Source organism: Battus philenor, unplaced genomic scaffold, assembly GCF_028537555.1.
Source record: "Battus philenor isolate CCGP_79_NKW_IND1 unplaced genomic scaffold, ilBatPhil1.0.hap1 SCAF_28, whole genome shotgun sequence".
NCBI classification, from domain to species: domain Eukaryota; kingdom Metazoa; phylum Arthropoda; class Insecta; order Lepidoptera; family Papilionidae; genus Battus; species Battus philenor.
This window is the reverse complement of record NW_027181691.1, coordinates 9,131,941-9,146,854: the sequence shown is the minus strand read 5'-3', so window position 1 is coordinate 9,146,854 and position 14,914 is coordinate 9,131,941. Positions and strand designations below refer to the sequence as shown.

The 14,914-nt window shown below is 33.4% G+C and overlaps 1 protein-coding gene across 1 annotated transcript in view; it reads left to right on the top strand.

Moving 5' to 3' along the window:
- The window catches only part of LOC137926006 (4-hydroxybutyrate coenzyme A transferase), a 41,037-nt gene that overhangs the window by 14,868 nt on the left and 11,255 nt on the right, over nt 1–14,914 (top strand). Inside the window, exons 2-4 of the mRNA XM_068769521.1 lie at nt 3,462–3,624; nt 9,081–9,219; nt 12,131–12,221. Of these exons, the coding sequence (XP_068625622.1) occupies nt 3,462–3,624; nt 9,081–9,219; nt 12,131–12,221 (393 nt within the window). The remainder of the gene's footprint in view (nt 1–3,461; nt 3,625–9,080; nt 9,220–12,130; nt 12,222–14,914) is intronic.

The window sequence follows — 14,914 nt, the reverse complement described above, 5'->3', positions numbered from 1 at the left end:
TAATACGTTCTATGTTTAAAAAGTTAAAAGCTCTTTATCACGGAAATCGCTAGAATAAAACCCGGTTGATTAAAATTTGTGTAAAATGTCATTCACTAAGTATTCTTTAAATATCCAACACTCTTTTATATCATATTACATTGCCAGTCACATTATACATTTAAAACTATTAGGGGCACCGGAAACTAATGTCGTTTCTGCGCATGTCGATATTTGAATGTCATTTGGTAGCTCATTACTTACTTGGAAGACGTTGTATACTAGATAGCAAAAGGTTGTTGATAACGAAGGTGAATATATTGTTGATAAGAAATAAAAACTTGTTAAAATTGTAGTCGTGTGAATTTAACTTAAGAATGCGACATTACTTTCCGGTCCCCCTAATAAAAAAAAATGATAACTTTTCTTAGCTATAAGATGAATGATGCTATAAGATGAATGACATATGAATATATGTCCAGTGGACACTTAAATGCTTGATGGTGCAAAGGTCATGTCGCATTGATTCAATTTGTCATATATTGAACCGTCGTTGGGCCCCTTGTTTCCGGCGTAATTTGAGACGATGTCAGTACGAAAGTATACAGTTCATTCCCCAGTTTGGCTGTTGTCACACTAATGCCTGCTATTTCAAAAATATAACTTATACTAAGTCCGCCCAAAGGCGAAAAGACAACCTTGTTACGGGTTGACTGATTGTTATTAGTGAAGCGCTATCTAATATATATGTATAAATAAGTACACCAGCAGTTAAAATAAATAAAATAGGGTTAAAAGGGACCGTATAAATAATGTTTCTATTATGTATTCCTTTTTTTATGGCTTCCGCTATTGGCGATCTCTCGTTCCACCCCCTACTTTGTTGAGAACAGGGTTTTGTTAGAGTAATATTTTTTTCAATTCTCTTTTATTTTATACTTACATTTCTTTTCTTTCGCTCTTTAACATTTGCTCTATTACCTTTTTCATTTATCTTTATTCATTACGTATTCCTTACTAGGTGACACGACATTAAAAATTTACTGTTTTTAATTTAAAAATTTAATGATCGCTGGATGCACGCTTAGAACTATCCCTTATGGATATATATGGGGTAGGCTATATTTTATTGTATTTTTTAATGTATATAGTGTATTTATTGCATTTTTAATATATTTGTTTTAATGCATATGAAGATGAAACAATACGGAACAATAAAAATACACCAAGGGTAATTTTTTCATGTATTTTTATTTACTTTTTGTGACTATATCTCTAGAGATGTTCGCATTTCACACATGAATAAATACGTGGATATTCTGTGTTTATTTTGAGGAAAAATTTAATGATAGTTTTAACCTTAGCGCAATTTTCCTCTTGTATTAACATTGTCACGTGAACCGGCTTTCCTTGATCTAAATACATTCACAAATGTAATGTTTAATTTCGTATTTGTTTAATTTTATTATCTGTAATGTTAATATATTTTAAAATTATTGAATCGGGTTTTTATTAAACATTTTGTACAAAAATATTGCAAGGGATTTCATGATAGCATTTGTTATTAAATGCTAAAAAGCTAATTTATTATAACAGAATAAAATAATATATTACCTGCCCACTTCGGACAGATAATATAGCGTTTAGAACATGGTTGCAGACTTATTAAGACTAGAAGCCACTCGGGCAAATCATGAACTGATGGCGGGTCTGCCGCCAGAAGTAAAGGTAATTAAATTTTTTGGCTTTTATTCTGGAATAGAATTCGATAATTAAAGTATTATTAATATATTTAAAGTATTATTAATATAATAATTAGATAATTAAAGACAATAAAGAATTGATAATAATTAGAATTTAATATTTTTCAAATGTACGAGAGTATTATTTTTCGACTGGCGGGCCGCGATCTGTGCATCCATGGTTTAGAACATATGGCAGCTGTGGCTTTAAAAATGACTATGGAATTGTAGAGGAAGCGAAGGATATCTATAGCGTGGACAAATTAATTTGTTAAGGTCATTGAAAGACGTATGCCCAGCTGTGGAGGTCCTGCAGCTAAATTAATGAAGGTATAATCCGACCGGATACCGCTGTTCGTGACGGTGCATCGATTTTGGTCGGATTATACAATAAAAATTTTGCAAACCGCAGCTATAGACGCATTTAGTTTTGATAATATAAGTTTAAATAAGATATATTATAGCAATAATAACTTTAACGTAAACACGGATGTCTATAAACAATATAAATTTGTTTTTTTAAAATTGTTTTGTGTACGCAATTTGAACGCCGTGTTACTACATGTTTATGTTATTTAAGATTCGTACGTATTCATAACGAGTGTAATGTTCGCGGTTGGTGCAAAGTCTATCGTGATGACGCGTTACGAATCTATGTAAACAATAAGATATTAATAATTTTACCACCGACCATTATAACTATACTTATGTAGTTATTTGACCAATGTTTATGTAACATATGGCTGGGAAAGCTGGGATCTTACTCTGGTCTTCATTACCTCTGTACGAGATATCTGACATAGCGCATTGGCAAGTTGAAGCGGCAGTTGAAAAGTCACATGGCGCAGAATAGATATCCGGTCGGGAGTTAAAGTTTTGGAGTGAAGACCATGGATCGAGAGCAACGTATAACGTCCCCTCATAAGGTAGACAGACTATGTTAAGGTCGACGAATGATGCTGTATGCAGGCCGCTTTCGGGTGGTCATATTGGAAACCTTTGGGGTAGACCTAAGACCAGCTATGGACCTTATACAGCCTAAATGATGATGATGATGTTAAAAACTGGTTGAGAAATATTTACTAGATCAATGATTATTTATGCTTTAATCAATTGCTTTTTCTTTCTCTTTCTCTATCTCTTTATTCTTTCACTAGAGTGCACTTCATTGCACTACTTCTGCACGGCGGAAATAGCTATATATTAGTCCCTTGTCTTACTTAAGATAGACTTCCGCAAAGTAACGCCTTAATCTATTAGATGCTAAAATAATAACGAAGAGAAACGTGACGAGTTATTAGGAGAGAAGTATTTACAAACAAAAAGTTTTTATTAAGGAAGACTGTTTAAATATAAGAATAGATATAGTATACATATGTATGTTTTTGTATATATGTACGTTTTGTCTATATGTACACGTTAACTAACCGTTATCCATCTACTATTTCCATACTATGGTTGTCTGGAAAAAATTGCCTAGAGTGATAAGACCGCCCATTGTACTATTTTGTATGTTTTTTTCTTACTATTTATATTATTTTCTAGCGTGTGCAATAAACAATCCTAAATTACAATTAAGTAATATTCTACAATTTATGGTAAACCGCGTCGTTCTTGGAGTACATGTACCAGGGTTTTTAAATTTAAATCTAAATATAAATTTACTTGTGAGACAATTTAATACTTATTTTATTTTCAGTTATGAATCGGAGTTGTTCTTATATTTGTAATGTTGACCAGGCCAGACGGTGTACGCTCAAGGTGCCGCCGCGACGCCTGTCCCACTCCTGAACGCCATGACCGAGGTCGGCAAGTCCGGGAGCCTGCGTGACATCAAGGTGGTGCACATGCACACGGAGAAGGAAGCACCCTACGTAGCACCCGAATGCAAGGATATATTCAGGTACCGGAATAAAACCTCTGATACTGTAACGATACTGGAACGTCAGTTTATCATCATATCAGCCGAAAGATACTCAAAGATCGGCACGATGACATATCTTGATCTACCCTCATCCGGCGATTTCCTGTGACCTTGGCTATGTCGTCGGTCCACTAGAATCTTTTGTCTATAACGGTACTCTTGCTCTTAAACTTGAAAAAAATGGGGTGTGATATATACATATATATATATATATTATATTATTGTATCTATTTTGTTAATCAGATGTAGCTTAGATGTGTAGTAAATAATAAAATGTACATTTTATTATTACAATACGAAATTACAAAACTACGCTACAAACCGTCATAAAATAATATATACATATATACATATATATATATATATATATGTAAAGTAGATATGTTAATTGAAACTCTGAACTTCATTAGCTAGACACAAGATGTCCGTAGCATGTTCTATTCTAGTTGTAACTACAACAACCAAATATATGTATATATATACATATATATGAGGGATGTGATTTGAAAACAATATTCGAAGCAAATCTTATTTAAATATTTATTTAATTATCATTCTCAGACACAGACACGCTATACCGTCCTTCGCCTCTTTAACACTATGTTGTATCTTCAACCAAAAGTAACAATCTAAAAAAATATTCTTAATTAAAATATAATCTAAATGTATGTGTATATATCTTGTTTACTTTTTTAGTTAGTGAGAAAATGATGAGATTTAATTGTTGTAATATACAAAAACGTGGGTAAAAAATGTCTGAAATATTAAATTTAATTGTAAAAACAAAGGCACGGAAGTTAATGTCTATGCTGTCTATGGCGGAGGCCTGTGTTCGGCGATGGACCTCTTACAGCTAAAATAACGTAGAGAAACGTGACGAGTTATTAGGAGAGAAGTATTTACAAATAAACAGTTTTATCAAGAAAGACTATATAAATGTAAGAATAGATATAGTCAATAAAGATTTTTTAATATCGGCCCCTGTTTTTGGGGAACGTTCGTTCCCCCTGCTTTATGTGTGGGCTTTACAATTTCGTGTTAAATATTATTTAAATTTTATATATTTATTAACCTTTCTTCTTCCTTTCTTTAGCCTTCATTCTTCCTTTCTTCTTCCTTCATTCTTTCTTTCTTCTTCCTTCATTCTTCCTACATTCTTCCGTTCTTCTTCCTTCATTTTTCTTTTATTCTTCTTCTTTCATTCTTCACAATATTTTACAACCTTCATATTTCACTCATCACCTTTTTTCTTCATCTACATTCCTGGTAACATTTCATTATAGCATCTTCATATTTTTGTTGAACAATTTTTATTTGTACATATACTTTTATTAATTTAATAACATCGCTAGTTATTTTGATTTTATATCTTTTTTTGTGTTTTTATAGTCGGTCTTTACCCTTATTGTTATTTATATAGTTGCCCTGCAGCAGTACTTGTTTACAATACCTGAGAAATGTAGGGTGACATTTATAGTAACTCATAAGGTGACACTTTCTTCTATTTCCTTAAATATTTCCACCTCGATATCAAAGTTGAAAAATAATGTGTTTAGCCCTTTTCTTGATAATGTATCTGTAGAGATACATCAGGATTAAAAAAAATAGTGACATTAATTTTGAAAGCAAAGTAATCGTTTGTATGTAAATGTTTAGGTAATTTCTTAATTTTCGAACGTTTGTTCAGTTTTTTCTGTTGGCATCCTTGGGTCTTAAAAGTCAAGTGGTATGAATATTAATGTAATATTAAAAAAATCTGCCATGTTAAGAGTTAAAAAAGTTCATGTATCGTATCATTATTAAAAATTCTCTATATGAACTCATAACGCGATACAAGGATTTATAGATCTGCATTAGTTGAATATCTACGTCGTAATGATAAGCTGTTTAAAGGATAAGATAGCGTAGATTATGTAACTCTGAAAATACTGTTGGAGTGATAAATGGAAGATTTGAAACGTTTGATGTTAACTCTATACGCTCTGAAAAAATTACTGAGAAATAATGTAGGAGCTAGATTACGTCATGTAACTGCATGTTTGCGTTCCATATGTCTAATTTAAAATTAAAAAAAAAAATTAAACGTAAGAATGTCACATAATTTGTTTATAGCCCCTGCTATTGGGGGCTTCTCCTAACCCTAACTAGTTTGGGACAGGGATTCTTATTTTTCTTTTAATTAATTTTTTCACATATATTATTTTCGCGCTCTTTTACCATGCGTCTTAAGATCTTTTATTCTATTCTTTACTTTCTTCATTTCACGTTTTACTATGTCATTCCATTTTCACTCTCTTTCGATGCCTTTCATCCATCACCACATTCCTCAGATTTTACAATTTTTTATTTTATTTTACAGAATTTAATTTATGTATATGTTACTATTATTTACATTTATAATTCTTATTTATTTTTATTATTTGTGTTACAATTTTTTTGCATAGCGTAAGGAATTCAGATCGCATCTCATTGTTCTCATTTACCGAGGCTATTAACTCCTCGCAGATCTCAGTAACCGGCATTTGGAGCCGACTCGGATTCCTCCGAATGCGGGGCAGTGTGCTGCCAGGTGGACCACGGTCTAGTCCACGCCCGGTACACAGAAGCACGAAGGGTCCTCCCTGAGCTTGGACCGGTGATGGTACTCGGAGAACCCCTGTCACATAATTTATAATACAGTAAAAATATTTGAACACTTAGTGGGGCACGGTACATCTCAAGTGGCGTGGGATTGTGGAAACGTGCTATCGGCTCAGCGGACCTTTGTTTTTATAACAGACATACCAATGCGACCGCGCGCCAGCCAAGGGAGTGTAGATCCATTGCCCGGGAGAAGGATCCTAGCCACGGTCGCGTTCACCAGCTAGGTGACGTCTCACGCACCGACACGCACTCTTTGTCTCAGTTGCGTTCACCAACTATGTAACGCCATCTCGGTTTTATACTTCATTCTCGGAGCATCTTTATATCCACGCCACAATCCGTATATCCAGTTTTATTATCGGAATAATCTTCGGTCATTGAGGTTGAATATATACGTACCTCGCACCGGCACAATTACATCCTGTCTACTACCAGCGCTCCCTCCTCTGAACTCCCGGCTGACCAGTCCTGGGAAATCGTTCGGCTGCTCACTACCACCGTCAGGAGAGTACCGACTTGTGGTAAAATCAGAATAGGCCTTCTGTCCACTACCCTTTTTATAATTTTTTTCTTTCACTACAGTTATCGTAAGCAACGGATTGTAAATGGGAATTCCACAGAAATGTAATTATTATATACATCGGTATAAATATGGGCTCGAATATACACACTTTTATTTCGGACTTCTTGTTGTTTTTACCTCCAAGACCTACCAGCCTTAGAAAGAAATCCATGCCGTCATTTTTTACTCACCAAATATTATCATGAGAATACATATAATAAATATAACCACTGCGAAAAATGTTGAAAAATTAATTACGGATAATGAAAGAATTTAGCCGCTCCTGGTTTACAGTATATGTAAGGATAAAGGACCAATATTTAGCTACTTCCGCAAAGCGCACGGCCCGCCAGCCTGCGGTGCACTTTGTTGCACGACTACCGCTGCATGTACGGAAGTGGCTAAATATTGACCCTTTTCTTACTTAGGATGGTCTTCCGCAAGGTAACGCGTGATGCCATTAAATATATTAGGATGACCGGAAAGTAATGTCGCTTTCTTAAGTTAAATTCACACGACTACATTGTTAACGAGTTTTTATTTCTAATCAATAGTATATTCACCTTCGTTATCAACAACCTTTTGCCATCTAGTATACTAAATGCCGGAGCCGTAAAAATCAATCGGTTTTTCTGTTAAATAGGTTGACAGAAACGACATTACTTGCCCGACACCCTAATATATGTATGTAGCTTTCAAACTGTAAAATAAACATTGCTTATTCTGTACTTTTTGACAACGGGCATAGCTTTTATACAAGATCGATGACTTTAATGTATACACACATGTACAGTCACCATGGACTGATCAGTAATATAAAAGCTCTAAATATGTGAAAATGTAGCTCAATTATTGTCAAATAATGTATGTGATTAATATAATAAATAACAATGAAATGACTACATATCAAAATAATAATTATTGTTTACTCTGTGTCTCTGCAGTCTATACTGCTAGTTATTGGCCTGTCGCCTTGCGAAAAAAAAAACGTTTAGAGTGATCACATTATATAAATTATAAATATAAGATTTATGTTGACATATGAGCTATACATCACCCCTTGAAGATTTTACACCTATAACCAATCATCCTATATACTCACTTATTGAAGGCTGCGTTCAAGAATTTTAAGAACTTGACAGCCTCACAATTAGGGCTTACAATACCGAACAAAAATTTTAATACCGATATTTGATATTTGAAAAATCCGGGATACCGATATTAAAACCGGTTTTATTAATAAAAAATAACTAGTTACTTACCTTAGTTGTTATATTGACTTGTTAACAAATAATATATGAAATCCAATAAATATTGTTCTGAAATGAGTAGATATTATTTATTTTATTACATAGAGAATAGGAATAGATAGATACTAAAAAAGTGCAATTAAAAAAGTACATAATAAATTCTATGTTAAATTTTAGATATAATAGGACCGTATGGCATTATATAATTAAAGAGAAAAAATATATTTAAATTGAAAGTATTTATTAAATAATATTAATAGCTTGCGTTTTGTCTGTATAATGCATGGTGGTTGCACAGACTTATTAAGACTAGGGGCCACTCGGGCAAATCATGATCTGATGGCGGGCCGGCCGCCAGAAGTATAGGTCATTAAATTTTTTTGGTTTTACTCTGGAATAGAATTCAATATTTTTCGAATGTACGAGAGTATTATTTTTGCTGTCGGCGGGCTACCAGTGTTCGACCGGCGGGCCGCGGTCTGTGCATCCATGGTATAATGTAATACCAAAATACCGGTTTTTAATAATGTACAAAGGACATCCGGGATTCCAGTATTTGAGATTCCGGTATTGTAAGCCCTACTCCCAATATGTGATAAATTGTATCGGATCAAGATAAGGATTTCGAAATAATTGAATTTTGTTAGTATTTACAAGGTACTAGTAGGGTAAGTGCTTTCAGATCTCCGACATTTTGAGTCCGGTGCAGCCTTATCTAACAACGCGCAAATTGCATTATATTTACAACTGTCTACTGGAATGTATAGGCGTTCCCTAAATATGGTCACAATGACCGGTGGGGGGCATACTCACGCCCCGTCTACCGGCTCGTGATCACCACTGGAGCCTGTTGGTCCCAACGGTAATCACCAGCACGAGCGATGTACTCCACCGTCTGCCATTTCAAATAAGCAATTCTTCGAGCTACATCGCTAGCTATGATTCTACTGCGGATATTCTCATTTCTGTTTCTTTTTAAGGTCCGTCTCCCTGTTCATGGCGGCAAACGTCCGCAAGTCCGTTGCAGAGGGCCGCTCCGACGCCATCCCTATCTTCCTGCAGGACATCCCCAAGCTGTTCCACAGGAAGATCATCCAGCCTGACATTGCTCTCATTCAGGTAAGTTATTTTTATTATCATTTCAACCGTGGGTCTTCCATATTACAGGTGGCGCAAAAGTAATGTCATAATGTAAACGCGCCTTAATTTTTACAAATGGCGCCGGAAGTCACTGTCTTTTGACATTTATGATGTAGATATATAGAGAATTAGTTGTCAATATGCGACGAAGCAATACACCGCATGAACGTGAAATTATTGTTATTGTCTATTTGATAAAATTTCAGTGTTTTGTTATAACGCAGCTTGAATTTCGTCGTCGTATTCCATGTGCTTGAACAATTAAGTATTTGGCCGAGTGCCTGGTGCAAACTACGTCTACTAGGGATCTCCAGTTTACCGCAAACCTCGCACCACCAGCCTTGAATTTGGAACCTGATGTTATGTGTGCAACAATTCAAAATGCGGGCGCATTTGGCATCAAGTCGAGGGGTTGCGACTTGAGCGATATATATATATTTTCTAATTAATTATATCAATCTAAAAAATTCAAACATTTTTTTTCAACAACAGAGCTCTTTTTAATTTATAACAAAATGACTGTCGGTTAAAATTATGATATTACCTTTGCACCACTTTTTAACTTCCAATAGGTGCTTTCAATATACAAATATTCAATGTACAATCTGTATTTAGCGTCTTATGACGACTTTAACTAGGTCATCTGGCCTACTTCAGTATAATGACCCATCGTTATCGCTTAGTATACCAGTTAAATCAGAAAGCTGTGTATTTGACCAGTAAACTCTATAGGAAGTAAGGATGCGTCTTTGTAATATTCTTGGGAAAATATTTATTTGTGTGTTATGAAAAAGTAAGGTGAAATTGTGATTTCAAACAACCAAAAATATTCTTTCCTAGATTAGAAAGACTGTCTATAACATTTTTCAAGCGTCTCTTTGTCAAAAGTTGAAATATTAATTGACTCAGCCCAAATCTTTACCTGTATGTTTTGAGTTTCTAATGCGGTGTCTCGATTGGTGCCAAAAAAATCAATTAAAAAAAAAAAAAAAAGCGACAAAAACTCGACTGATATCGTTCCGTAACCACCGTATTCTCTTGGTTGTTTCTGTGTGACTTCTGGCTATTCAGCAAACTCAAAACGCCAGGGGGACAATGTTTGAAGAGATAAAAACCGAATCGAAGAAGATCTTGGAGAGTCTACCGCAAAAAGACTATTTCTACTGTTTCGAGGACTGGAAAAAGCATTAGCTAAAGTGCGTTTTATTTATGGTTTATATATATATATATATATATATATATATATATATATATATATTTAAATATATATATATATAATTATATATATATATATATATATATATATACATATACATATATATATATACACAATGCACAAAGATAGCACTAGAAATAGGGACATAGAGACAAGCTATCTCAACAATTAGACCGTGATATCTCTAGCTGAGTCTCTTGTTCTCTCAATTCAATCTTTGTTGAGCGGTTGCTTTCATGATAAATTCCCCCCTAATGTCTCCGAATAAATACTAGGTCCAGTCAATAATTGCAAACTTTTGACGTCATATCAATCAACCTTACAGATCTATTAATGCATTATAGATGAACATTTTACTAATCATTTCCAATCCTACCTTATTGCATTGAGACAAGAAAGATTTTTGTTTGAAATTCTTCGTTGTAATAATTATCCTTTGGACTTTAACATTGGACTATGTCTTATTGGAGCAAATAGCACGATTTCTTATAAAAAAAAGCGAATTTGTGCATTGCAAAGAGGCTAAGTTTTTTTTGTTAGTACTGTTGTTTGCCCATCGGCATTTATAGCTTCACCTGGTTTGAGATGGTAGAGAGAGTCATCTGAAATTTCACTTTTATATGTTACTCCATATTATAATCCACGTTTCCACCTGGAAATATTATATATAATAATAAAACATTTTTTTTTATTTAAGTACATTAATAAATATCTGAACAATGGTAGCCTAGTGTAAAGGACTGAGATCATAGGTCGCGAGTTCAATTCCGGTAAAAAAAAAATATTTTCTGATTTTTTTTTCGAATTTCGGTTTTAAATGGTATTTGACAAATAAATCATACTTTCTGACGCTAAATATTATTAAAAATCTTTTAAAAATATTAAGGTAATTATTATAGAATATAAAACTAGATCATGAAAACATGTAAAAACTTATTGTAATGTTTTAAGCATAAATCATTTATTATTAACCCTTTCCACTTCAAGGTTGTTATGTAGCATCAATAAAATTTAATTGAATTATAGTATCTTGCGATTCTAGAATATGTTTCATTCATTCGTGATTCAAACATTTTAGTAACAAAAATCTTTCCTGTTTTAAAATTTTCCGCAAAAAGAATTATTATATGTCGAGTATCACTCGACTGTGGAGCTTGTGGAACAAAATCAGTGTCGAGTGACACTCGACATTGGAGTGGAAAGGGTTAATAACATGAGCGCTGGTAGCTCAGCGGTAGAGGACTGAGTCATGCTATCGTAGGTACGGATTCGATTTCCGAGATTCAATCCACTTTTTGTGCACGTGGGATTGCCACTGCTCACAAACAAATTTCTAGAAGATGAGCAGCAGCGTTCTCTGCATATCATAATACCAAACTGCGATCACAAAACTGCCTCCCAAGTGTTGGGATTATAGTAAATCCCCTCGTAGATATCTTTGAGGAAGCGGAGGCCTATACCTTGCAGTAGCATCTATGGGCTGAAACGAGGATCGCAATAAATATCCGAAATAAAAATTCGATAATTAATTTTGTTATTATTCAAATTTCAAAAGATTTCTAAAATATTCTGAGAAATCGTCAGTTTACATATAGAAGCAGAAACCCATACAGAATTACGAATATTTCCATTCTTTCAATTATATTCTTCATTTGTATGCTTAACGCGTTCCAGGTTTCTCCGCCAGACCAGCACGGTTACTGCAGCTTGGGAACGTCCGTGGATTGCGTGAGATCAGCTCTAGTCAATTCTAAGATTATTATCGGTGAGTAATTTAATAATAGATGTAGATTTAGACAAAAAAAGCACCATTTTTCTGGTATTTCAATAACACAATGCTATATTAGGTTACATCTTATTGTAAATTGCACTTGTTTTCCAGTATATATACACGTAATGCAACGAATCGAACTAAGGTTACCGACAGAACCCTCGAGTTAAGTTATATAAACTAGGTTTATACTAAGTGCCATCTGCGCTGTCATTTTGCCAATAAACAGTGTAGATCTAGACCAGACTTCCCCAAACTTTTTTGTGTCGTAGTCCCCTTGCCATGTTTTTCCGTTTTGGGTAGACCCCTACTTACCTGATATTGATTTCCTGTAAATTTCTAGCTCTAGTGAAGTTTAGTGTTAAAAATTTAAATTAAAAACACATCTTAATTTATACATTTATTAATTGAATTTAAATTAAAACTATTCAAAATAAAATTTTGTATCTGTTATGTAAAATATACGTAACATTAAATAAACTATAAATAAAATAACAAAAGCAATAAATCAATATTTTTAGTGAGAATGATGAACGTGATGCTTTAATAATAAATTATCAACATTTGGCGTCAATTTCGTAAGGGTTAATCTTAAATCTCCTCGGCTAATGATGTCCAGTCTGTGGACCCCCATTTTCATTTCATGGACCTCCAGTTTTTTTTTTCGCTAACGTAGACCACTTTGGGAATCACATAAAACAAAACCTAAAACCAAAATTACTATGTGGTCAAATGGAACATGTTTAGTGACATAGGAGTATTTATTGTTTACAAATTATAAATTGGTAATTTATATAATTTCTTTGGTTGGTATAAAAGCGTGAATGTATAGCATATTTGCTGTCAATCAATGTATATTACTATCCATCTGAGCAGTGGTAGTTCAGCTGTAGAGGACTGATACTTGCAATGGCTGGTCACGGGTTCTATTTCCGGGATGCTTGCGTACGATATTACCACACTCTTCACCAATACTCCTGCCGGGCGTGGCGATTATGATATATGCCCATATAGGTATCTCTAAGAAAAGCCTGTGTTTTACAGTGGGCGTCTATGAACTGAAACGACCAAAAGTCAAAGATTGAAATAATAAATAACGTAATGATAATATAGTAAGAAATACATTTTCAAAATTCGAATCACAACATATTAAAATTAATTATTTGTTTACTACCTGCAGACATTGTTGTACTGACAGAAATTATCATTCTGTCGCATTCCAAAAGAAAAAAAACAAATTAATTAAATATATTTCAGAGTGATCATTTTATACACAGTAACTAGAGATAGATGTAAAGGCTTTATTTATACATGTATATATATATATATATATATATATATATATATATATATATATATATATATATATATATATATCTTCTAATATATAAAATTCTCGTGTCACGGTGTTCGAACTTGAATTCCTCCTAAACGGCTTGACCGACTTTTACCAAATTTTATATGCGTATTCAGTAGATCTGAGAATCGGCTACTATCTATTTTTATTTTTTAGACAATTTTTTTGGTTTTTATTTTATTATGATATATATATATATATATATATATATATATATATATATATATATGTATATATATATATATATATATATATAGTGATGAACATGAGAGTGAGGGAGTGAGTGATAGAGAGACAGAGATATATGCGCCGTACGAGAGTTTTCGTTTAATTAAAGTTCTAGGTTTAAATCAAATATATGTTTTCACTGCTACTTCTCTACATATATATATATATATATATACACTTCTTAAAAACTTGCATTCATTTGGAATCAACCTGTATATTACGGTTATACGTTATGTTAAAGCCAACCAGTTAGTTGCACAGTTATCTAATTGGGGCGCGATCGACGAGTGCCACTCGTTCTGCCGGGCGCTCGATTTGCATAAGGTCAAGAATGTATATTGTTCTACAATTCATTTGTAATGTTCTATTATATGTGCAAAATAGAGATATATATAAATAACAATTCTAATATTTTAGTAATATTCTTAATTATAGATTTAACATAACATGGTGCGTTCACAAAAATTATTAGATAATAAATGAAATTAGCCGAAATTTAGTTTAAATAGGGAATATTTACGTCGGAAACATTGATCTACGTACACCAGAAAGTTTTGTTAGTTAGGAATTTTAAGAACGTTCTAAATCAAGTAATTATATGTAAAAAAAAATTATTATTACAATACGCGTCGATAAATATTGCACATAGATTTTTGGAAAGAGACAATCGGCTAATTTCGGCTTTGTAGAATGTTATCTCTGTCGCAAGACTGAAACAACGTCACAGCTAGTGTGGGACAGAGATAATGCTCTACGAATCCGAAATTAGCCGATTGTCTCTTTCCGAAGGTCGATGCGCAATAAAAGTTTTATCTATTCATGTATGTACAATTATCATCAATAAATTCCGATCTTATTACTCTTATATACCACAATTATTTTTAGGTGTACTTGCGATTTCGTCCGCCTGGAATTTTATATAATACACCTATCCCCCGATTTACACGGTAGATACGTTCCCAAGAAAAACGTGTAAACCGAAAATTAAAAATTTTCAAGTCAAAACCGTGTAAATCGAAAAACTTGCAGAAAATGCATAATTCTGATATTTAACAGTTGTGATTTTTTTCAATATTTTTAGGTGTACACAGAAAAAAATGCA